This window comes from Nicotiana tabacum, chromosome 20, assembly GCF_000715075.1.
Source record: "Nicotiana tabacum cultivar K326 chromosome 20, ASM71507v2, whole genome shotgun sequence".
NCBI lineage: Eukaryota > Viridiplantae > Streptophyta > Magnoliopsida > Solanales > Solanaceae > Nicotiana > Nicotiana tabacum.
In genome coordinates, this window is record NC_134099.1 from 142,160,158 (window position 1) to 142,187,215 (window position 27,058).

At 36.4% G+C, this 27,058-nt stretch overlaps 1 protein-coding gene, 1 long non-coding RNA gene and 1 pseudogene across 2 annotated transcripts; all 3 read left to right on the plus strand.

Annotated features, from left to right (window-relative positions):
* The first annotated feature begins 1,380 nt into the window (after positions 1-1,380).
* Positions 1,381-4,906, plus strand: LOC107786002 (auxin-responsive protein IAA27-like; annotated as a pseudogene).
* Positions 4,907-5,850: 944 nt separating this feature from the next.
* LOC107786003 (protein JINGUBANG-like) lies at positions 5,851-8,519 on the plus strand. Its single transcript, XM_016607433.2, has 2 exons — positions 5,851-6,591; positions 7,592-8,519. The coding sequence occupies exons 1-2, from the start codon at positions 5,998-6,000 to the stop codon at positions 8,327-8,329; spliced, it is 1,332 nt and encodes a 443-aa protein (XP_016462919.1). The 5' UTR covers positions 5,851-5,997; the 3' UTR covers positions 8,330-8,519.
* A 10,854-nt stretch (positions 8,520-19,373) lies between these two features.
* On the plus strand, positions 19,374-26,771 carry LOC142174180 (uncharacterized). Its single transcript, XR_012703526.1, has 2 exons — positions 19,374-19,787; positions 26,298-26,771. It is a non-coding gene; the product is annotated as an uncharacterized LOC142174180 (long non-coding RNA).
* Positions 26,772-27,058: the final 287 nt, after the last annotated feature.

Genomic DNA, 27,058 nt, shown 5'->3' on the forward strand with positions numbered 1-27,058 from the left:
ACCATCTTCAGGTGGCCATATCTATCTTTCAAATTATTCCACAGTATGACTGGATCTTTAACAGTAAGATATTCCATTTTCAGGCCCTCATCAAGGTGATGACATATGAATATCATTGCTTTGGCATGGTCTTGGTTTGATGCCTGATTTTTATCCTTGATAGTGTATGCCAGACCCATCACATCAAAATGAATTTCAGCATCAAGCACCCAAGACATGTAGTTTTTGCCCAATATATCCAAGGCTACAAATTCAAGTTTAGAAAGATTTGACATTACATAGAAAAAGAAAGTTCGTACCTCAGATACTTTCAAAGTATTTACTCGAGATGGTAGAGTCTCGTGCTGATAACGTGTTATAAAATAAAGACTGTAAAGTAAAGACAAGTATAAAGAGAAACTGATATATTATTCGAATTCAAACTGATATACATAATGAGCTGAAATCTCTTCTATTTATAGAAGAAAGGAAACTGTTGTGTAAGCTGCTACAACAAGCTGCTGTGTAAGCTACTACTGCAAGCTGCTGTGTAAGCTGCTACTATACCAGATATGGATAATCTTCTACTGAGAGTAATGTTTATCCATAACGGAGTACTGAAAGGATAAACTTATTGTACCCGGTAGGGATAATCTTCTACCGGGGTAATATTTATCCATAATGGAGTATCGAAAGGATAAACTTATTATACCTAGTATGGATAATCTTCTACGGGGGGTATTGTTTATCCATAACCGGGTACCGAAGTGATATGTTTCTTCAAGAGGCTTATTTCCAATAGAGTACTAAATAGATAAACATATTTACGGCGGAGTCCCATATGGATAAGTTTCTTCAGGAAGCTTGTTTACAATGGAGTAATAAATGAACATCCATAATATAATATATTTATAACAATGTACACATTTTATGCTTGGTTTACCTTGTTTAGGGCCCGTTTGGCCATAAAAATTATCACTTTTTTGGAAAATTCTACTTTCTTTTGGAATTAGTGTTTGACCATGAAAATTTCATATTTCACTTGAAGTTGAATTTGGGAAATTTGAAAAACTTCAAATAATTGTTTTCAAAAAATTTTCACTTCAAATAACTCACAAAAATTTAAAAACATCTCCAAATTGTATTTATATCCAAACACAATTTTAATTTTCAAATACCATTTTCACTTAAATTTTTTTCCACTTTATTTTTTGTGAACTTCACAATTCTTATGTCCAAATGCCCACTTAGTTTATTTATCCTTATTTCCTATTCAAAACCATTCTCTAGTTTCTTCTTTTACTGTTTCAGATAAGCATCTGGAATAATTGTTCCTGTGCCACTATCCCACTACAACTGTTCCTTTTTATTTGCTAGATTCGATCTTTCTTTGTTGCCATATTATAATTGGAGGACCCAAATACTTAAAACAAAAGAAATACGTAGTCTACAGAAAGGCTAAAGAACCTTCTTTTCTGCATCAACAAAACCTCCTCCTTTTCTTGTTTTAACCAGACCCCTGATCATATCCTGAACCAATCTCTCTGTTTTAGTTAGTAACCAAACGATTTTCCTCTTCTTTTGAAGCTGTATTTGGGCTGCTATTGTTGTTCAAAATCCATGTCTATACCAATAGAACATGATTACATAGGTTTATCAGAAGCTTCTTTAATGGAAAGAAGTTGTGATAAAATCTCTTCTTCTTCTTCTTCATCATCATCTTCTTCACCTACTGATTGTGAGGAGCTTGAGAAAAGTAATGTTCTAAAGCTCAAGGAAACTGAGCTAAGACTTGGGTTGCCAGGTTCGTGGTCTCCAGAGAGGAAGGCTGAAAATGGGGTGTCTCCTTTTGGCAAAGATTTGGAGGATAAGAATATTATTGTTACCCCTTTGAAGGTTTTTGTTTCAGGAGCTAAGAGGGGATTTTCTGATACCATTGATTCCTCTAGGAAAGATAAGGCTGTTGGTCCTCAACCTCTAAAGTCTGTTGAAGAAAAAAAGTCTACTCCGGCGCATGGAAATGGTGTTTCTCATGCTTCAAAGTAAGTTTGCCCCCCCCTCCCCCCACCCCACCCCCCAAAAAAAATGGCTGGTACTTTGCTTTGCTTGTTGATAGGAAATAGGAAAAGAAGAAACTGTCTTTGTGAGAATTGGACCTATATGTAACCATGAGGGATCATTTAATGCCCATATGTTTTAAAAGTTTATGTATATATATATATATATATATATATATGTATGTATGTATGTTTAAAATAAATAATATTAATCACTTGGCACCCTGAACCCTAGAAGTCATTAGGGGCACTGGTTGTGCAGAATATTGATACCCCGTCTGGTTAAAATCCTAGGTGTCTGTAATGAATGTGACCTACAAAAAGGATAGTCTTCTAGCATATTGCATTTAATAAAAGTATAAAACAGCCTCAAGTGGAGTGAAATTAATATAAAGGATTGATACAGTTGACCCCAACTAGTTTGGAATTAAGGTATTAATCGTTGTTGTTGACATCGGTTTTGTGTAACTGAATTGGATGGACTTGTAACCTTAGGCCCTGTCTCTGTCACTGCGAGAGGCTAAAAGGGATGAAATTAGCCCCAACCCTGCTAATTTTTTTTTCTTATACTAAGACCACATATCTGTACTTGCCAGTCTTAAAAATATAATCTAGAGGGGAAAAAAAGGAAACTGTTTTTGTGATGTAAATAAATAAGTCTTATAGCATATTGCATTTAATGAAACGGCTTCCAGTGGAGTGGAATTAATATATACTATGAAGGATTAATAAAGTCGATCCCAACTAGCTTGGAATTAAGGTGCGATTCTTGTTGTTGACATACGTTTCTCTTGTTTGTGTAATTGAGTTGGATGGACTTGCAACCTTACGCCTGGCTCTGTCACTATAAGATGCTTGAAAGGATTAATTGGCGCGTTAACCTTCTATTTTTTCTTTCTAATGCTAAGACCGCAGACTTGTACCAACTAGTGTGATCATTGTGAAGTCTTGCTGCTTCTCTGTCACCGCAAGAGGCTTGAAGGGATGAAATTGGAATGTAGCCTTGCTAATTCTTTTTGTAATACAAAGACCTACATATCTGTATTTATTAGTGTGAATATATTGAGTCTGTCGCTGCATTTGTATAATTTGGTTATGGGTTTTACTATTAGCCTAATAACTAGATTGCTATTATGTTCTGTATTAGGGCACAAGTTGTGGGATGGCCACCAATTAGATCTTTCCGCAAGAACACCCTTGCCAACAATTCGTTGAAGAATAACGAGACTGAAGGAAAATCAGGAGCAGGTTGTCTTTATGTTAAAGTTAGCATGGATGGTGCGACGTCAAAATCTACACCAACTATGCAGAACTCTCATCAGCTCTTGAGAAGATGTTCAGCTGCTTCACCATTGGTAAAACCTTTGTAGAATGCAAAGAACAAGTACTTATGCAAAGCCTTAGGAGGCAGTTCAAGTTTTGAAATGAAAACTATCTACTATTTTCATTCAAAATAGGACATAACTTTTGGCTAGAGCAATTGATACCAAAATTTGTCTCCCAATCTTTTTAACTACTCCCCAATGTGGAACTTTGTTCGCATACCCAACGGTATGTATTTTAGTGATAGATATTTTGTGTAATCGTTTTTAGGGCAATGCACCTCTGACGGACTTCCAGGGCGAGAGGGGCTTAGTGAAAGTCACTTGATGGATCTTCTCAATGGTTCCGAGTATGTGCTGACTTATGAAGACAAGGATGGTGATTGGATGCTTGTAGGCGATGTTCCCTGGGAGTAAGTTTTTCTTCCAACATTCTTTTCTATGATCTTAAAAAATGGATTAAGTGATTTTGCTTGTCAATTTTGCTCTATTTGGATGACTTGTGTCCGGGCCATCTGTTGTTGGAGTGTAAAAGTAGCTGCTTGGAATCTACATTAATTCTCTTCCATTTCTTTCTTGTTTCATATCGATCTTTTCCGCTGTCTCCAATCTTCAATTCAAGATCCAGAGTGGAAATTTTATGTTATAAAAGTGATTTAATGTACAATTCATCGTCTAAGCAGCTACTTATTGTTTGATTTGGATCTTGAGATAGGATGTTTATAGACTCATGCAAGAGACTGCGGATTATGAAAAGCTCAGAGGCAATCGGGCTAGGTATGTCCTATACTGAATAAGAATCTTGTGCTTGCCATGTAACACTTGCTAGTTCCTCCTTCTGCACTTTTCTATGGCAACTTGCCTCCTTGAGCCGGGGAAAACAATCTTACAGCGACGGATTTAGCGGGGCAGAATGGGGTTCACTTCGCCGGAAATTTATATTGTACATATAAGGCAAAATTCATTTTCTGCCTCTATATATTATATGTTATATTTTGAATCCCTTTGCCACATCTAAAAGCGTAGTTTAGTAGTCCAAGAGGGTTCAAAACTTTTGTGAGGTTGCTTGTTCAATTCCCACTGGCCATAGTCCCTTTTAATTTTAACTTTTTCTTTTTTGAACTCCCTTAGCGGAAATCCTACCTCCACCACTGCCATCTTATAGTCCTGTTTAAGAATACTGCCATGAGTTTTTTACATTGCATGGATCATCGGATTAAAATGTCTTTTATTTGTTAACCTTAAACTGGCTTGAAATGACTCAATTGTACCTCTTGGTTGCAGCTCCAAGGGCCATAAGCAAGTGCAAGAACCAAATTGTTGCCTAAAGTAGCGTTGAAGGCAGAAAGATTCATAAAATGTGATATGCTTTTATGTAAAAAATTTCCTTTTATTGATTTCACTTCTGTGGCCATTCCATTAAGGGAGGAACTGATTTGCTAGGAAGATACGATCAGCTATATCTAGATTTTTGTAGGCTGTAGTGCTTGCTAGTGCTTCTAGTACTTGTTAATTTTAATTTTGTCTTATATACTGGATTTAAATGGACCGATATAGGCAGTGAGCATTCATACAACTTATCCCAACTTGCAGGCAGAGGCGGAGCTAAGATTTGAAGTTTATGGACTCTGAACTGGCCATCAAACTTATAGCTCGTCTTAGTTATTGGGTTCGCAGTTAGATATTTATACGTATTTGATGAATTTTTAATACAAATACAGAATCTAAACAAAAGTTGTTGGGTTCAGTCAAACTCGTACCCAACACTCTACCTCCGCCTCTGCTTGCAGGTTCACTTTCTCCTGTCTCTTAAGATCCAACCTTGTATTAACTTTGTTTCTTTTATGATTTTTGTCTAGTTCTTCAAAATCCAATAAAAGAACTTTCAAGAGTAAACTCAATTGTATTATTTAGATTCATAGAAGCATATGTATCGAATGAAAGGAAAAAACGATTCTAATGAAATTATTAATTAATGCTTATTAAAGAATTTATTTTTAATTACATTATTAGATTAATTTCTAACTTCTACGTGTGGACAGCATAAAAAATATTTATACAATCAGATTATTTAAAAGTAATTACAGTAATTTTATTTAATAACACTGATTAATGACCTTGAATAAATAGAAAGTAGTAACATGTTATAATAGGTCGAATACTAATAATGTAACAAATTTATTGTATTGTGAGTATATATAACTTAAAGTCCTTACATTATAATTGATCTAAGCATGTACATTTTTATACCCACTTTTGATCGCAACCAGGTGAAATTAAAACAAAAAAAGGTATTTTAACATAAATAGCTGACTGAATTTATTGTTCAATTTTCATAGCTGATATACACTAGTTATACACGATCATATACATATTATAAGTGAATTATATATGTGCCGAATAATTTTAGTTTAAGTATTGAGTGGACGACCATTTTAGGTTAATTCTTCGTAAGAAAAAGGGGATTGTTTTGGCAAAAAAGAAAGAAAAAAGGAAAAATGGATTGGCGGGATAAGTGTTTTCGTCATTGTGGGGTAGCTGATAGTTGAGAGCATTAAACCTTCATTAACACCAATACATTACACCATTTCAATTCTTCTATATTAGCATTTCTCGTAGAGAGAGATCTAGACATAGACATGGCTTCAACAATGGACTTTGAGCCTCCAAATTCCCCTGCTTCAGCTCCATCTTTCGCCATAAGACCTAATCACAGCTTCTTGAGAAGTATTTCTACAAAAGAACCTTCTAATTTCTCCGAAGATCTTCCCTATAGCCCACCTCGTTTAAGCACTTCAGTTCTCTCTTCCAATACATGCCACCACAACTCTCAACCTTCAACTCCGCAACTTTCCTTCACGCTCGACAATCCAAAATTAGCCGATGATCATCACTTTCAAACAACTTACAGGTGCATTTCATCAGTGTTAAAAAAAGATGGACAGATCTTGTCTGTTGCTACGTCAAATGGCCTCGTTTATACAGGGTCTCAGGCTAATGTAATACGTGTTTGGAAGTTGCCAGAGTTTACTGAATGTGATCATCTTAAGACGAGGGGGTCTATGGTTGTTGCATTAAAAGTGTCAAATGATATGGTTTATGCTGCTTATGCGGATTGTAAGATTCGGGTTTGGCGTAGGACTTGGGAAGGTGTTATCAAGCATGTTCGGGTTGCTAGTATTCCTAAGGTTGGAAGCTTTGTCCGGAGCTATATCTCTGGTCGAGATAAGATGGTAATATACAATATTTATTCATTTTTTATATGTGTTTCTATAAAGGGCAGCCCGGTGCACCAAGCTCCCGCTCCCGCTATGCGCGGGGTCCGGGGAAGGGCCGGACTACAAGGATTTATTGTACGCAGTCTTACCTTGTATTTATGCAAGAGTCTGTTTGCACGGTTCGAACCCATGACCTCCTTATCACACGACAACAACTTTACCAGTTATGCTAATACTCATTCGCAGTAGTTAACTGTTCCTTAATATGCATTAATGGTAGGACGTACGGTGTAGGCTGGCATACTGCTCCTTTCACTGTGACTCTGCTAGTGTAACATGCTCTAGGGGAAATTTGTTATGCATGGTTTTAGCCTGTGATATAATTCTATTTTACTTTCTTTGGGGCATAATTTAAGAACCAGAATTTATAGCGTAAGGCTGCGTACAATAGATACTTGTGGTTCAGCCATTCCCCATACCCCGCGCTTAGCGGGAGCTTAGTGCACCGGGCTGTCTTTTTTTAATTTATACAGAATACAAAATAGAGATATTCGTGGGACAGTCATGGCCTATACCGACAATTACATTTTTGCATAACAAGTTGTGTTAGTCTGAAAGCTTATGTGCCAACGGAAAGTGGGAAAGTTAAAGTCCGTCTGGTTAATATCAGCTGCTGCAAATTTGGATCATCAGATTATTATTTGTTCAGGAATCTGTATCCAGTTTGATTTGGACTGGAAAAAGTTGAAGCCTGGACATCTTTTAGGGCTGTATTAATTGCAGCAAACCAAACCTTGACATGGACAGTGCTGGGAACATATTTATTACCATATGCGGCTACAGCTTTGTGATTAAAGCACACCAGTGTCAAATTTAGCACATTTCAATTTTCAAAAGCATCTAATTTAATGCATACTCTTCAAGTCTTGATATGCTTGTCTAATCAGAATAGTTCATGATCTTCACTTTTTTGTGTAGATAGAAAAATTAAATGCCTTTTAATGAATTGTGACAGATGAAGCACATGGGACCAATATCATCACTGGCAATTAACATATCAGATGATATACTTTACTCAGCTTCCCTTGATAAAACAGTAAAAGTATGGAGAATTTCTGATCTCAAATGCATAGAGACAATCCAAGCCCATAACGATCCGATAAATGCCATTGTTGTTGGTGATGATGGTGTCCTCTATACTGCTTCTGATGATGCCACAGTCCGAGTATGGCGACGTAATTTTTGTAGTGGAGATAGGCCACATTCCCTCACTGTGACATTACCAGCTAAATGTTCACCAGTAAAGACATTAGCATTAACAACTGATGGTGGGGTATTGTATGGTGGTTGCAGTGATGGTTACATTCATTATTGGATAAAAGGTTGGTTTTCAGGGCAATTACAATATGGGGGTGCACTTCTTGGACACACACATGCTGTAATGTGCTTGTCCAGTACGGCTAACTATTTCATCAGTGGCTCTGCAGACTCAACGTGCAGAGTCTGGTTTAGGGAGCAAGATTGTCAACATGTTTGCGTGGCGATCTTGCAAGGTCACAGAGGACCGATTAGGTGCGTTACAGCTTTCCCAGGATGCGTGAATAATGAGGAGAGTGAAGATGGTTGCACCATTTGCACCGGAAGTCTTGATGGAGTTATCAAGATGTGGCGTGTGAGATGCACCAGCAGTAGCAGCGATAATACGGGCAAAGGTTCTTCACAGAATGCTTGTGATTATTTTGAGATCGCTTAAATATGGATGACACCCTTTTATTTTTCTTGCAAGATGTATGTTTTACAACTAGAGACGGATCCAAGATTTTAATTAGCAAGTGCAGACAGACTATCACCTGACTTCTGACTTGTTTGTAACAATGGCTGCGGATTTTGTCCAGGTTTCAACTTTGAGATACAGAGTAGAAGAGGCCAATGAATTCTTTGTACCATGTCCTCGCAGATTGAGATCCAGCACCATATATATAGCTACTAGCAATAGATAAATGTTCTAGTACAATATTTATAATTAAATTTTCCTTTTAATTTGCATTATTTGAAATTTACTACTGGGATCAAACGCTTACCATCACACCAAAAGCTATAGTTGATAGCAAGGGCACAACTTTATTTTTTAACAAAGCCCGCCAAGCAAGCTCCATGTTCGATTATGATTCCAACGTTGGCCACCTTAGCCCCCTAGCGGGCCTTGCCTTGGCTGGATGTTGGCGTTACCTAGCAGCATGTTGCTCTTGGGAATCGAACCTATTAGAAAGGCTTTGATACCACTTGTTAGGATCAAGCGTCGTACCAACAGCTATAGCTGATAGCAAGGGCGCAACTTTATTTTTTAACCAAGCCCACCAAGCAAGCGCCATATTCGATTATAACTCCAACCCATGCCACCTCAGCCCCCTTGCGGGCCTTGCCATAGGCAGGATGTTGGCCTTACCCAACAACTACGGGTTGACATTTAAATTGACTCTACATGCTTTTGTTTTTTCCTTCTAGGCCCGGGTGAAGGGTGGTTGTTCATCCTACGCAATCCATCTATTTTATTTGTGGGGAAGTTGTGTCTTTCTTTCTAACTGTTTAAAGCTTTAAAGACAATTTACACAATTCGATACAGTAACATATAAGTAAACTGTTCCATTTAAACAGTATTTGAGAGTTCGAGAAGACACGGACATTAGTAAAATGTTTGGCATACAATTTCAACATTTAGCCAGCCTTGTGACATTCTTGATTGAAGAAAGTAAAACACTAGTTCAGTGATAGAGTAAGAGACCTTGTAAAATTACGAAACAAGATAGAATTGAGGCAAGCAAATTGTCTGTTTGAGACAAGTGCATTGCTGGTAAAATAATGAATTTACTTTCCAACAATAAGGTTTAACTCATCTAAATCTGTTGCTGTCCTTGTCGCGGCTGCAATTGTAATTCCCTCCCTGCATCAGAAGCCAACTGATTGCTGTGAGATTGTCTTCTCTTCCGTAGCTGATAAATAGTGTAACAAAAAATCTTTAAACCGATAAGGGATCCAATTATTATCAGCGCCGAGAATAAAAGTGATTTGGTAGAAGAGTGCTTGCACCCAAACAGGATGCTTAGACACACCATATGGTTGTGTCAAACAGTAGTGGCAGATTCAGAATTTAGACGTTGTGGGTTGTGGATTTTGAATTGAGAGTGTAGGTTCTAAAATCAGGATTGCATCAATGTTTCATAAAAGATTTGTACTTCCTGCTTGAGTATAAATATGAAGAAGCTTTCTGATTACTGTATTCCTAACTTGTTCATTGTTTAATACTATTTTGCCATGACCTTTTCCCCTGAATCAAGTATACTATTCTTGAAATCTTGAATTCGGTGGCAAAAGATGGCAAAAGGAAAAGTTCCTTTCCTTGGAATAGTTCTGTCTGTATGAGTGCGTCTCTTCTTTTGCAGATACCCTCTTATTTAATTTGGTGGTATCACAGTAGAGATCATATGTCTGTTCTCATTGCTCTCTCCTATGATTAAAAGCATATGCATTTCCGGTAGTGTTAGAATTTTCTGAAAAAGTAAATACTATATCGATTTCATAGATAAAGTTATAGAGAATCTTTGAAAAAAACTTTCTCTCATCATATATAAAATATAGTATACATACTATCTTTGGGATCTTATCTTTGATCCTATACAGCTGCTCAACATCACTTTTAGTGCATTAGATGATAAGTGATTATATGGAAGTCCTTGCTTATCTTTGCAACTGTTTTGTAATTTACTAAAAGGTGAACTTAGATTATCATAGTGAGATTTTATGTTGAATTCAGCGAATTTGGGCGGAGGCACATTGGCTTAAGCGGTGTCATTCCATATCACTTCGTCACAAAATTTACTAAACATGTACGAAAATTGAACGATTATGTTAAATAATATGAGGGTAGTTTAGTCTTTGTAGCTAAAGGTTGTTATTAACCGTTAATGGTTGTTAGAGAGTTAGTTAATTAGTTAAATATTCACAACTAAATGTGATGTATAAATATCTGTACTTAGCCTTTAATAAACAATACAAGATACATAATTTCTTAGCTACATTCGTCTCTTTTCCTCTCTCTCTAAATGACTGAGTCTCCGTCTTCTTCCTAACATCTTCACCTTCACTGTATTTCTCTGTAAATTATAACATGGTATCAGAGCTTTTAATCTAAGAAAAGTAGCCTACATCTCGATCCTAAATACAGAATCTATTCCATTCTTGTTCGTTTCTGTTTTTTGTGGAAAAAAATTACAATTAACAGATTCTTGAATCCTTGAGTCAACAAGAAAATGGCGATTTCGGATGAACAATTGGGCCAAACACCAGGAATTCAAATCACTCGTGACCAAGTGAATCAAAATACCGGAAATCAAGCAACCGGGATCATCCACTCTTCTTATCCCCTGCTGATATAAGTGGTATTCAAATCATTTCATTTCAATTGACTGGAATTAAGAACTATTCCATCTGGGTTAGGTCTATGCGAGTAGCCTTGTTAGGAAGAAATAAGTTGGGCATGGTTGATGGTACATGCAAGAAAGAAAAATTCCCATAATCAATGTGGAATCACTGGGAAAGAGTCAATGCAATTGTGCTATCTTGGATTATGAATTCAGTGGCAAAAGGACTTCTTGGAGGAATTATGTATGCATCAATTGCTTAGGTGGTTTGGGAAGATCTTTCAGAAAGGTTTAACAAGGTTGATGGATCAAGAAACAATAATTTGGACAAGGAAATAGCAACACTCGCAAGACACAACTTCTGTATCTGCCTACTTCTCAAGATTGAAGGACTTATGGAAAGAGTTTGAGGCTTGTGCATGCACCTGGGTGTGACTGTCCAAAATCAAGAGAATTTGTGGTGTATTTGCAGAAGTTGAAGTTATACCAATTCTTGATGGGATTAAACGATTCAACCCTCAAGTTAGGAGTCAGATCTTGATGAGAAGTCTTATTCCCATAGTAAATCATGCATATGCATTAATTGTAAGTGATGAGGGATAGAAGTCTGTTGCTGCTACCTCAGGAATTTTACAAGTCAGATGGAAAACTATGAAGTTGCTACGTACTCGAAAGCTAGAGGAAATCAGAATCTGAACCAAAGGTTCAGAAGAAACTACAATTTGTACTGTGAATTTTGCAAAATGAAGGGACATAGCAAAGAAAATTGTTATAAGATTGTGGGATATCCTGCAGATTTCAAGAACAAAAGAAGAGGAAATGCTAATACAAATGCAACATATAATGTCAATCTAATGCCAGAACTGATCACTTTACTGCTCAAGATCATTAGCAACTACTTCAATTATGGACAAAATACAAATGTATAGGATCATGTCAATACTGGAGGCAGTTCTCAAAGCTCTACTCTGAATTTAGAAAATTCAGGTCTTGAGAACTATGCTCTCACAAAAACACAATATGAACATATTCTTCAAATGTTGAACAAAACCAATGTGCCAAATTCTGCTTCAGCAGCTAATGTGGCAGGTATTGATATAGCTCTATTAGTTTCTAATTGTCTTAGTCAGTGGATCATAGATTCAGGAGCAACAAGCCATATGGTATCTGACAAAAACTTACTGCATGAGGGAACAGTAATTGAAACAAAAAATCCAAAGAAAGTATTATTACCAAATGGTGACATTATTACGGTTACTCATACAGGATCAAGTTCTATATTAGAGAATAACACAATAACAAATGTGTTTTATGTTCCTTAATTCAAATACAATCTATTGTCAGTTTCTAAGCTAACCAAAGATTGCAATGCTCCACAACATTCTTTCCTGATTTTTGTGTGTTTCAGAAGCTCTTCACTGGGAAGGTGAATGAGATTGGTAAAGAGGATGGTGGCCTATACCTACTATATACTAACATAGCTTAAAGGAACAGAATGGATGCCTTAACTACAAGAGGAAATGATACAACTGAGGCGGACAAATCAGATGTGATTCTCTGGCATAGAAGATGTGGTCATGTGTCTACACAGACTCTTAGAAAGTTACTACCTATAAATATTGATACTATCAAGAATAGAATAAACAAATGCACAGTGTGTCCTTGTGCTAAACAGGCTAGATTGCTATTTCCTACAAGCAGTATTCAAAGTAGTAGATGTTTTGATCTAATACATGTAGACTTGTTGGGGCCTTATAGGATTGCTACATTGGATGGAAACAAGTATTTTTTGACTATTGTAGATGATTTTTCAAGAATGACTTGGGTGTTTCTACTAAAGCAAAAAATTTGATGCATGTATTTCAATTCAACATTTCTTCAATTATGTCAGAACTCAGTTTGATATAACAATAAAGGCAATTAGAACTGATAATGGTACAGAGTTTGCGAACTCTGTGTGTGAACAATTGTTCAAAAACTTGGAATTCATATATCAAAAAACCTGTGTATATACCCCTCAGCAGAATGGGGTAGCTGAGGAGAAACATAGGCACATATTAGAAGCCACAAGGGCTATTAAGATTTCAAGCTCAAATACCTATTAAGTTCTGGGGTCACTGCATATTAGCTGATGTCTAGTTAATAAACAGAATGCCCCGCACTGTCACTGGAAACATATCTCCTTTTTAAAGGTTATATAAAAGGGAGCCTTCTCTAATGCATCTTAGAATATTGGGCTGCCTATGCTTTGCTAAAACTGTACAAGAGCATGACATGCTAATGCCAAGAGCAAAATTATCTATACACATGGGATACTCAGAAGTTCAAAAGGGGTACATTTTATATGACCCTTCAGTTAAGACATTTTTCATAAGTAGAGATGTAATATTTAGAGAAGATATATTTCTCTTTATAAAGAAAGAATAGCACTCTCAACCAATATTTGTTGATACAACACCAGATTCAGGAATGCAACTGGATAATCCTACAATACTATTTGAAAATAGAACAGAAGCCACAACTACTAATGAGGGTGACAACACTGGAAGAGGCAAAACAGATAATTAGCACAACACAGAAGAAAGTTATACGAAATGCATACAGAATATACAGACATGGATTTCTATACAGAATCTACACAATTTGATCATAATTCACATGAAATGCCATCTACTACTACTGAGATACAAAATCAACCATCAACTGAAGTCAGAAAATCCTGTAGAGACAAACATCCTCCAGTCTGGATGAAGGATTTTGTATCTCTAAATATTCATCAAAGTGTACCATATGCACTAAACAAATATATCAGTTATGATCATCTCTTCTCTAAATATCAGTCCTATGTAGCTGCAACTTCATCAGTTACTGAACCAACTAACTACTCTGAAGCAATTCTAGATCCAAGATGGATACAAGCCATGAATGAAGAGATAAAAGTTCTTGAGAACAATCATACATGAGATATTGTAACACTACCAGAATGCAAGAAGCCTATAGGATGTAAGTGGATTTACAAAATCAAGTACAAAGCCTCAGGTGAAATTGAAAGGTTCAAAGCTAAATTAGTAGCCAAAGGCTATAGCCAAAATGAGGGAATTGATTATCAAGAAACATTTTCACCAGTTGTGAAAATGGTCACAGTAAGAACCATTCTTGCCTTAGCAGCTATAAGGAAGTGGCATATACATTAAATGGATGTATATAATGCCTTCCTTCAAGGTAATTTATTTGATGAAATTTATATGGAATTACCATAGGGATTTAAAAGTTAGGGGGAGAACACTGTGTGTAGACTTGTTAAATCCCTGTATGGGCTCAAACAAGCTCCTAGACAATGGAATGCAAAACTGTGTGAAGCATTACTGAGGTTCAACTTCAAACAAAGTCAGTATGATCATTCTATATTCATCAGAAAAACAACTGAAGGTACTACTATAATTCTAGTATATGTAGATGATATGTTAATCACATGTGACAATCTGCAATTGATTGAGGAAACAAAAAACCTACCGCACAATGCATTCAAAATGAAAGATATGAGAGAGCTAAAATACTTTGTAGGAATTGAATTTGCCAGATCCAATCAAGGAATAACTATGCATCAGATAAAATATGCTTTGGAACTAATTTCAGAAGTTGGCTTAGCTGCAACCAAACCAGCAATAACTCCGATTGATGTTAACATCAAATTAATCTCTAAGAAGTATGATGACTTCATTGGTAAGGCAGAATGTTCAGAAGAAGAAGACAGATTGGTTGATCAAGCTTCCTATCAAAGACTAATAGGAAAACTACTATATTTAATTGTAACTAGGCTAGACATAGCATTTGGAGTTCAAACTCTTAGCCAATTCCTTCAACAACCCAAAAGATCACACATGAAAATTGCTTTAAGAATAGTAAAATATGTTAAAAGTCAGCCAGGGCAAGGGATTGTGCTGTCAAGCACTCATAACAATACAATCACTGCTTTTTGTGATGCAGATTGGGCTGCATGCCCTTTGACTAGAAAATCAGTTGCAGGGTTCTTAGTTAAAGTTGGCGACTCCTTAATTTCATGGAAGTCTAAGAAACAAACTACTGTATCTCAAAGCTCTGCAGAAGCTGAATACAGAAGCTTAGCAACAACAGTAGCTGAACTCATTTGGCTATATGGTTTACTAACAGAAGTTGATACAAAGATCCAGTTACCTATCAATATCTACAGTGTCAACAAAACAGCTATACAAATAGCTGCAAACCTAGTCTACCATGAAAGAATTAAGCACATTGAAATTGATTGTCACTTTATGAGGGAAAGAATTCAACAAGGACTCTTCATCACTAAATATGTTGTAACAACAAATCAACCTACTGATATTATTACAAAGGGACTAACCAAAGTGCAACATGAATATTTAAAATCCATAATAGGTGTGATCAATATTTTCTACCACATAGTTTGAGGGGGAGTGTTAAATAATATGAGGGTAGTTTAGTCTTTGTAGCTAAAGGTTGCTATTTACCGTTAATGGTTGTTAGAGAGTTAGTTAATTAGTTAAATATTCACAACCAAATGTGGTATATAAATATCTGTACTTAGCCTTTAATAAACAATACAAAATACAGAATTTCTTAGCTACATTCGTCTCTTTTCCTCTCTCTCTAAATGGCTGAGTCTTCTTCTTCTTCCTAACATCTTCACTTTCACTGTATTTCTCTGCAAATTACAACAAATTAGCGCAAAAACACCACTCAACAAGAATTGCTCTTTAGCTGACCTCTCATATGGTAGGCTTGCCCTGCCACTTTTTGAAAACCTCCTGATGCTAATCCATAAGAGGCAAGATTTGGCCTTCTTTATATAATGTTGTTCGCCCTTATAAAGATCTAGATCGTGTTCGGTATAGACTGCTATAGGGCCAACAATATTACTAGCTTGTACCATTTCATTGACTAAATATAAACGAAATGATGCAGGCTCAATATGGAATTCAAAGTACATGGCTTCTGGCTTATAATTGTCTACAGACTATATTTGTTTAACCCATTTTATAAAGTATATTTATTAACTTAATGTCTAATGTGACATTAATTTAACGATGGGACTCGAGGAAACAAGATGGGATTCAAGGATCATAGTAATATAAGTGCACGAAATTACACCCAATGACCTTGAAAATGTATGGTCTTGATCTTTTGACTTCCGCTTGCCCGATGGTCAAACCTTTAGCTTTAAGGTCAAAAATGTTGCTCATGGGGCAAGCGACGAGCAACATTTGTTAAACTTGATGTTATAGGGCAATCGTGGTAAAAATATCAAGATCACCCACTTCCATGTTGGTTCCATTGTATCTTGACCCGGATAGAGAGAGGTTAAGCCCCATAAACGGACTGTCCAATTTGTTCGCAGCCCAGATACTTGGATCTGTTTCTGGCTATATCCCCATTGACAAACCCATGTAAAACCAGCCATTTTTTTTCGCTAAAAAACCTAGCCATTTGAATCTTAAGGAATTTCAGTTTTGTGATAAATATTTAAGTTGTATATATATTAGCGGAGAAAAATAATTTTTCAAATGTCAACATAATTGACCGTTATATATTAATAGATAACGTGTTTTCTTTCACGTCTATTTTTCATGCTATCGGTCCACATTTAATATAGACAATTATTTGTTGTTAGAATTTACGTAACATGGTAATGTATACAACAATTGCACTATTAATATTAAAAAAAGGATCTTTATATTAATAGCCGGTCATATTCATTTGTTTACTTTTCCTGGTTATATACATAGTTTAAACATTGACATAATTATACACATATAATACATAAATTATGTATATATATATATGTTATACCTCTACCGGTTATTTTTAGTTTAAGCGGTTGGGTGGATGACTATTTGAGCTAATTATACTTAAAAAAATTAGAATCGATAGGTAAATAAGGACCTTTTTTGGGACAAGGAGCCATCCTCTGTATTTTCCCGCTTAATGTGGCAACAATGAAAATTTTGTTAGCTGCTAAATTTGTTCTCTAAAGACGACGTGGTCAGTAGCATAGCTAAAAATTTCATGAAGAGGTTTCAAAATATGAAAGAAGTAAATATATAAAGAAGTTATGAGATTTCAACACTTACTATATACATAACAAAAAAATTTGACCTAGTATATATAGTATAAATTTTTTTGGTGAAGGGGATTCGGGGACTCTGCCCATGGACGTGGCAACGACTTACCAACAGAGTAGCATCAAGGTATATTTATAACTTTAGTAACTCAATTTTTCCTTTGGTCAAGCTTATTGAGTCCCTCCAAAAGAGAAATACCAAAGACAATCTCAACATAAACTCTAGAGATAGACAAAATCCAAAAATTCAAAGATATTGTAGTAGTTTAAGAGACTGATGATTGATGCCGCAGTATAGGAAAATGGTTTTGTATACATAGAAGTCCACTTCGTGCATATGAACTAGTTGTTTTTCCATCAGCATACGCGTGCTCGTTCTAACCATTTTGTGATTTCTATGATTACAACTTAGAATTATGATATACTCAAGTTAAGTTTTTCAATTATGAAAGATCACCTGACAGTCTGAAAACACATGCGGTGTTGAGAAAGAGAGGGATACAGAAAATGAAAGAATACTAATATATTTCAATGTATAGAACTGTAGGATTTACAATGTATTTATACAAGCAAAGGAGTCTCAATTATCTCTTGATTACTAGCCTACTAATTGCTAGACAAATATCCATGAAATTGGGCAGCTAATTTGCTCTACAAATTGACTATTAGTCATAATGGGAGATCCCTGAAATTGGGCTCTTAAATAAGGTATAGTCAACACCCAATGCTATGTATCACAAAGCATGAGTTTGGACAGAAGATAATCGTACTGACTTCTTGCCGTAGCCTTTGTGAACAAATCTGCTAGTTGATCTTTAGATGATATATATCTCAGGTTAATACTCCGATCTTCAACCAATTCTCTGATGTAGTGATAGTCTATGTCTATGTGCTTGGTATTTTCATGATGAACGGGGTTGGTTGCTATTTGAATTGCACTGGTATTGTCTCCATATAATGTGGTCGATCCTTCGATCTTGATGTCAAGTTCTTATAATAGCCTTCGTAGCCAATGATTTCAGAGCATGCAACAGACATACTTCTATATTCTGCCTCTGTGGATGACTTCGATGTTCGGGATTGTTTCTGATAATTTCATGAGATCATGCACGAGCCAAGCGACATGCACCAGCCAGTAGTGGATTGTCTTGAATCAGGGCATCCATCCCAATATGCATCAGCATATCCCACCATATCCAGCGATGAAGATGATGGAAACAAGAGACTTCGATTCACAATACTCCTTATGTATCTAATTACCCTTAGCAAAGCTGAATTGTGGATCTTGTAAGGCTTAGTGACGAATTGACTTAACACTTCTACTTCATAAGAGACAGCAAGACGACTCATGGTAAGATATATAAGTGACCCAACCAAATGTCTATACAAAGTTTGCTCTCCTTGCTCTTTTCTGTATTTCGTATTCGCTTCCATTGGAGTATGAACCTTCTTATCATCTGTGAGATTTGCTAAATGAACAAAATCTTCTGCATACTTTAGCTGACTCAATCGTATGCCTTCTTTTCCATAAGTCAGCTCAAGCCCAAAAAACATGTTAGCTTACCTAGGTCCTTCATCTTGAACAAGGAGTCTAATAGGTTTTTCAAATGAGAGATTCCAACTTCATCATTTCCTGTGATAATTGCGAGCATGTAATTTTTGCCTCACAAAAATACTCCTATAAAATTCACGAAAATAGATTTTTTCTAATTGTTTTAATTTTTCATAGAATTTCTAGGAATCTCTTGTTAATTATTATTTGCATTTAGTTGCATATTTAATATCTTAAAATTATAAGAAAACACCAAAAATTTTCAAAATCTTCATTGCATAACATTTTAGGTTTTACTTGCATTTTAGGATTTAATTACGTTTATTAGTTGCATTATTAAATGGAAATCACAAAAAATACCATGGTCATTTTATATTTTTAATTTTTAGTCTTAAATTATTAATTTCATTTCATTAGTTTTAAATTAATTAATTATTTAAATGTTAGAAATAGATAATTAAGTTTAATTCTACAAATTTAATTTAATTTAGGACCTAATTTAGGTTTTAATTAATTTGATTAAGATTTAAAATCAAAGATACCCACAAATCCGCTCTAACCCAAACCCGCTCCGGTCCAGCCCTTAATGATCCAAAACGCTGGCGTTTTAGTAACGCCGATCTCAGCCGTTCATTTCTCCTAGTCCAACGGTCATGAACTCCCTTACCCCATTCCTTATAAGTCTCGGAAAGCCCCCCCTCCCCCCAATTACCCCAATTACCCTCACCAAACTCGTCACCACTCTCTCACCCCTCTCTCACCACCCGTGGTCTCCGCCGCCGGTACCCTACGACGGCGGACAGTCTCCAAACGACCCCAAATCGTCACCACACAACCTCCATCCTCCCCTCAGTCTAAATCCCTCATTAATTTTCCCAAAAAATCGCCCAAACTCCGTGAATTTCAAATGTGGAAATCTCAAAAAAAAACCTAGCTTTACCCTTTCTTTGTTTTCTGGCAATACCAATTCGACTTGACTTAGAACCTACCTCGATCGATTATTCTTAATAAGAACAATCGATTGACATTGGTTTTGGCTCATTTCGAAGCCACCGGAGTTCCGACAGAAATACTATCACCGACCTCCATGGTTTTTCTCCTGGTTTCGACCTAGTTCAAAATGGTAATGCTTTCTTGTTTCCTTTATGTATTTCTTGTCAGTAGCCATGTTCGTATTTAGAGTTCACTTCAGATTGTATTTGTTTAAACATTTGGTTTTGTTTCGGTTTCTGATGTTTCGTTATTCATGACTTGTTTGTTCTCAGATTAGTTTAGTCGTATGCGTTTTAGGATAATTGAATCAAGCTTAATTAATTTCTTAATTTAGCTAGGTTTAATTGGTAAACGTTTAATATTGATCTGTCTTGTTTGTTCGTTGATTTGGTTTTAATTGGTTGCAACAGACTTAGATTGATTTTTGCTGTTTGAATGTCAAAAGGGTTTGGGGGATGAACGTTTATTAACAGGAACTTAAGGGGTTTAATTAGGAAGAAAATCAGGGAATTTTGTTTGGTCACACAAGAAACTTCTAGATAATGGACAACTATCCCAAGTTGTTAATGAAAATATTGAGAATGAGATAAAACATTTAGAAATAGGACAGTTGTCCAACAATTGGTTAAAAAAGATGTTTTATCCCAAAATTTTAGCTGACAGATTCTTTTTTCTAGACTTTCTCATTCTCCCTTATAGCACACACATAGCCTATATAATAAGGATTTTCATTCTGCATTCAGCGATGGGGAGTCATACAGCACATAGGGATCTCTTTTTCATCTCCTCTAAAAGCAAAAGCCAATTTTTTTTTGGAATTCAAAGTGACTTCCAAATTTGGAAAACTAAAATCTCAGGAGTTGCTTCTATGACTATATCGTTTCATTCCATTGGTTCCTGATTTTGCTAAAGTTAGTTTTGGACTGAATTTGAGGCCTTCCTCTGGGATTTACTGATGTTGGTTGCCGTGTTGTTGATTTTTCATCAAGCTATTGTGGAATCTTGTGTTTAGCTGCCTCTCAAGTTCAGAGATTTATTTTCTGTTCCTTTTGTTTTGCTGCTACTAAGGTATTGCTTTGACCTCTTGTAGATGTAACCGTGTCTTGAAGTAATGGAATACCTAATGCGATTGTAGTTGCATAGTGTTTTGTTTTGAGTATAGATCATTGTGTGTTCTTATATGTTTAACATGTATGAGTCTGATTCTGTTAGCCATGTGATTAAGGTTAAGTTGTCACAGTCAGCTAAAATCTACACTAATGTGCTCATCTATGTTTTCTGTTGAAGTGTTTATGGCTTGACTGCCATTGTTTGAGTTAATGGTATAGGGTGCATTGATACTACTGTCTAAGACATGTTCAGATTCATTTAAGCAGTAAACACACGCTTGAAATAGTGTCATTTCTTCATTTTAAGTGTTGGCTCATGAAATTAATGGTGTAATCTTGATTTGATATTAGCATGTGGAGGCAAGGGCCAGTCAGTTATTGGATTTGATCACTAGTTGATCAAATCCATTACTGGATAAATTTTTGGACCCAAATCAGGCAGTAATGAAGTGAATGAAGTGCTGGGGTTTCAGGCTGATTAAGTTAACTAGCCCAGGCGTGACCGGAATAGGGGCATAGCTTTCAATTAATGAAATTGAAGGTTATGGTTATTATAGCAATTCATCAAGTGTAGCAAACTCAGTCAGTTAGGATTATGTAGTTTTTTTTTGGCACTCCGCTAGGCAAGCGCCTAGGGCTAGTTTTTTATTAATAACAGAAAAAAGAAAAATACAACAATTAGGAAAAGCATAAATAAGGGGGACAATAGCACCGTTAGTGTTACCCATATGCCTTGGATATATAATCACTCCTCTGCGCCTCACACTGCCTTATGATGACAGCCTAATGTAGAGGATTCATGGTGTAGCTGTCGGCAACGTCTCACGAGGGCATATAATCTCATAGCCGTGTGGATAATTTCCAAAAGCATAAGACTAAGGCAACACAACTCGGGCTAAACCTTACCTTACTAATCCTATTGAGGCAAAGAAAAGGCCTCACCTACTAGCAAGCATGTAAAAAATAAGAACTTGAACGGACCAAATATTCAATGATCATCACAGAGTTTATAACATACTCTGTGATGATATTACAAATGAGAATACTAAGAAAGTGGTAAAATAGAATGTAGTACCAATTTGATTCTTGTCCCTTCTTTTCCAAACTTGTAAAATCTTCAATTTGTAATTCTTTGTTGTTTTCCTGAACCGTGTTCAAAACGTAATCAAAAAACATCATTTCTTTTTTGGACGGTTGGACCTCGTTGACGTAGTTGGGGCAGCCTTCTTTTGTTTGACAACTCTCATTGGAAAGTCGCCTAACATTTAGAAAATCACTAACCTTGTCGTCCCAACTATTTTTCCTTGTATGTGCTTTCTTTATTTTGCCGCTCTGCATAGGTGATAAATCGCCTTGTTTTGCTGCATGTGACCGACATTCTTTCAAAACAACATCTTCTTCTCCTTCCTCATACATATCTCTACCCACATTCACAGGATGCGGATAGTTGTCGACGAGGTCCTATGTCATCAATGCATTTCCTTATTGTGTATTTGCCAAAGCTGTCGTGTTGTGATGTTGCTTTATGACTTGCATTTTATTCCTGTTTTTACTCACATTTCCTGTACTAACAATTTGCATTGAACTTTCTGAGTTTCGATGTGTAGAGTCTGCCAATGCATCAAGCAGTTTTCTATCTTCCTCAGAAATCATAGGAGTACTGGAATCCTGTTGTTTCTGTCCAGCATTTGAGTTCATTATTGTAGTACTTGGTGTGCTTTCAAGTTGTTGTTGTTGTCCAGTCATATTGCTTACAGTAATAGCTGTTTTGGTTGTCACCACATATTGCTGCCCAGATTCAGTAACAACTCCAGCTGCTTTGTTTGCAATGAGTTGCTGCTGCTGCCCAGATTCAGTAACAACTTCAGCTACAGTTGTTGAATTGAGTTGCTGCTGCTGCCCAGATTTCTTTGCTATTGCTTTTCCTTTCGATTCAGCTTTTGTGCATCTTTGTTGTTGCTCAATGTTGGGGATGAATTCCGGAGCTGTGGCATTAAGCCTGCGACTGGATCCTAGCTTGGAGGAACTTCCAACCTTTGGCAAATTTGGTGAGAATACTGTCTCTTCATCACCACTACACATCTCACCTTCTTCAGCAGAATCCCTCACAAATTGAATTTCCAGATCTTCTTCATCATCATATTCACACTGATCAACCCATTGCTTATAGTTAACTGCCATCTCCCCCACAAAGCCAGCACCCCAGTATTCATCATCATCATCCTCATGTTGGTCATCCCAAAATTTGGATTTAATACCTTACTCTCCAAACGTTTCCAAAGATTGTGATGGTATTTCAAAGACGAATTTGTTCAATGTCACAGTTGGTGGATTAACCATATTGGTGTTCATTATCATTGCATTTTGCGCGTCTTTAATGATTTTTTCCATATGTGGACTGGAAAAAAGTAGTGTTGGAATGTTGGAACTTTGGGCTTGTTTAGCTACTAGCTCGTTGCGTAGGACATTTGTTTCACTTGTAGTGCATGGAACAATTTGCTGTTGAACCATAGTACCATTTAGTGTTGATGAGTTGATTCCAATTTCCTCCTCATGTACAAGTGCATCAAAAGAATTTGGAGTGATTATATCCTGTCGAAATGCTGGTACACTCAAATGTTGTTGCTTAGCCTTCACAGCTGGAGATGTATCTTGTCGACTAGGAGATCTCATCACATCTATCCAATCATCTGCAAATTTTTTCGACTGCCCAGCTTGTTCCTGTTCATTAGAACCTGCTGGTTTTTCTTCAGCCATGATAGCATTTGTTCCATTATATACATTCACTACACCTTGAACACTAAGAGTTTGAATCCCTGCTTTAGCTCGATCACCAGCTGAAATTCCAACCCTCAAAGGAGCTGCTGGAACAGCAGCAGTTGCATGATGGTCCACCCAATTTTGAGGCTGCGTAAGATCCTTGATCACTGCCTTAACACTCTTTGGATCAGTTTTGCTTCGAGCCCCTTGGCGATTCTGCCCAAAAATTGTAACAGCTGAATCAGTAGCAATGTTCAAAGCACCAGCTGTAGCTTCTTTCATTCGTTCAAAAACTTTTGTAGCAGGTATATCAGCTGGGAGTTTGGCTTTCTTAGGAGTAGATGCATCCCCTACTGCTAACCCTTGTTGCTTATTGCCAGTAGTTAAATCAACCACTTGCACAACTATTCGAGTACCAGCAGGTATACATTCACCATCTCTCTTTTGTCCAGCATTAGGTACCACTAAATCACCATTTTCCTTTTCATTAACTGTAATACATTGTTGTCCTCCATTAGGTTGCAAAATCACCTGTTGTACACTAGTAGAAGCAGGAAAATCCATCAACCTCCTATCCTCAACAGTCTGTTGTTTCTGTACCTGGTCCACGAATAAACCCTCAACCTTATTCCCAACTTGATCTTGCACTTGTTGGACCTGTATGTCATCAATCTTCGTGTTCACAACCACTACTACCATCATTCACAGTGGCCTTCAAAGTATGTTGCTGCCCAGAATTTGTATTTTTTTCAGGTCCTTCAATGGGCTGTTGGTTAGCTCTTTTTTATTCAGATAATCCCTTGCATCACCCTGTAGTTTCTCCACTACTCCTGTTGCATCAGCTTCGTCCTCCACATGTTCATCATGTACTACTCGTTTTTTTCCTAAAAGGATGCGACAATTAGATTCGTCATGTCCTTGATGCTTGCAGTGATTACAATATAGAGGTAAATTATCATAAGTAACTTGTTGAAGCTGTTCAACGATCTTTCCAGTTCCTTCATCAACATATTTAAGCCTTATTTGTTCTGGATGCTTGTCCAAAATGTCAAGGATCACCTTGACCCTAGTTGTACTTGGCCTAGACCTAAGTTGAGTAGCCTTATCAATAGCAATAGGCTTTCCAACAGTTGCTGCAATGGACATTAAAGCACGCCTGGCAAATAATTCAGGGGGTAAACTTGGAAACGAAATCCATACCGCTGCCATATGTGTTTCTTCTTTTGGGTTGTATCCAATCGTCCATGGGAATACTCTAACCTGGTGTTCTTTTTCTTTGCTCGTAAAATAAGTAACTGACCTGGTGAGACAAATTACGAAGTCGTCGTAATGATCCAGTCGTATGAGTAATTGTCTTTGCGCTAGAAGACCAATCAAACATTGGCCTTTGACACCAAACAGTTTTGGCAAAATTGTACGCAAGTCTTGCAAGTCTGGAGCATTAGGAGAAACCTTCACGACAATGGCTTGATGCAAACCTTCCTCCCTTGCAAAATCTTCCCGTTCCTCCATTGTAAACAGTAGCGTTGGGATTCCATGAACTACTTCGCTTGGCTTCAAAGTTGTTTTTGTAACTTGTCCTGCTGTTTGGTTATTGATCAAACTAGCTGCATATGAATTTGGAGGGATGAATTTAGATTGCTCTCCCACAGCCAAAGGCTGGGGAGAGGACGATGTATTCATAAAGTTCTTCAAAACTCCATTGAAAGAAGAAGAAACTAACGAAAAGTTATACTTGCTACAGTAACCGGGTAAGAAATTTTAAGATCTGTTTCAATTGGCTATAGATCTAAGCACAAAACCAATTGGGGATTGTGCGCATAGAGAAGATGCTTCTATTAACACCAAAATTACGAGAATCCACCGCCGGATGTCGGATTTATGGCTCGTGAATAGTAATGGATTTACTATTCACCCTTCTCTTCTCTTCAAGTCCATAGAGTAGTTTTGTTTCTTATTATAGTTGTAATCTAATTGAAAAGCCATTTAGTTGTAATTTGAGGTTTCCTTTATATGTGTAGTTCATCTTTAATTCCTGAGTATTTGTTTGATAAATTGGTTCAAATTTGTATTATGAATGTTTAAGAAATTGTTTCGTTTTTTTCCATTGGTAATAGAGACCAAAGGAAATTCAGTGTTTGGACTAAGGCTGTCCAACGGGACGGCCCGTCCCGCGTCCGGTCCCGGCCCGGCCCGACCCAAGTTAAACGGGATGGGCCAATGTTAAACGGGACACGGGATGGGACGGGACGACCATTTCGTCCCATTTATCCTGTCCTGTTTTGTCCCCTCCCGCCCCGTCTGTCCCGTCCCATCTTGTCCTGTCTTGCCTGTCCTGCGAGTCTTTATGGTATATTTGTGGAATTTCTGTTGTATTTGGTTAGTATAAAACAAATCCAACTTATGCACCGACATTAATGAAATGATTGTAAAATTTAAAAAGTATTTTTTTTCTCTATTCCCTAAGTTTATTTAATTTCTACAATACTTAATCCATATTTAAAATTAAGAGGTGCAAAGTGACTTGTTCGTAAAATTTATCAAAATTTAGCAATTCAAGAATATGAACAACCATCTCTCTAAGACATCCAAGCTAACATATATTCTTTTGTTAGAATCTAGGTCAATGTTTGATAAATATAAATCTATAGAAACAACAAGTGGTGAAACTGCTCCTTCTACTTCTAAGTCTAGAGTAGAAATTCTTATGGGAAGATATTGATGATATAACATGTTTTGATTCCTCTACTGATGGTGAACTTGATTCTTAGCACCAGAGAATGCTTTTAGCGCAACAATATTTCAAATCGGAGATCATAGACATTCATTAGCAGAGGACAACCTAGAGATTTCCGTATTATTCAGAGATTGGATTAATGCAGAAAGAAGAAATTTTGGTTTTGAAAAATTAACACTAGGGAAGAAGAAAAATACAATGAGATACTTAGCATTGGGACCGATGACGGCATGGAGCTCATAGAACATTAATCAACATTCAACACTGCCAATTCCACAACAACGTCCGAGAGATATTATTGATAAGTTACAAAGAAGCTATAGAGGAGCTTACAAACATTCAATATTAGTATGATAATTTGTAATTGGCTACTAAGAGGCCTAGTTCAAACAGAACCCTTCCTAGAAGGTGGCTGCGTAGATTAGGTGCTCTTCAAAAGAATTATATTTGTATTTGAGATTTGAAAGTTCCATTAATAAAATAAAAGGCTCTAAGCGTTGATTTTTTTTTATGAATTGTCTTAGTTACTTAATAGTTAATACTTTGAAATTATATTAAATAAATTATAACTCTATTATAAATTTACAATTACTAGAATATTTCATTACAAGTCTTTTGTTTTAATATTTTATAATTCTTTACTTAGTTTTCTAATTTTCGTTTTAACATAATAACATTTAAGTTTATTAAATAAGTCAAAAATCTAGCCGTTCAAACTTTAAAAACATAGTAATTTTCAAAAAACTAGACGTTTTAAAAAAAAATACACTTAACGCCCACAAACCTGTCCCGTCC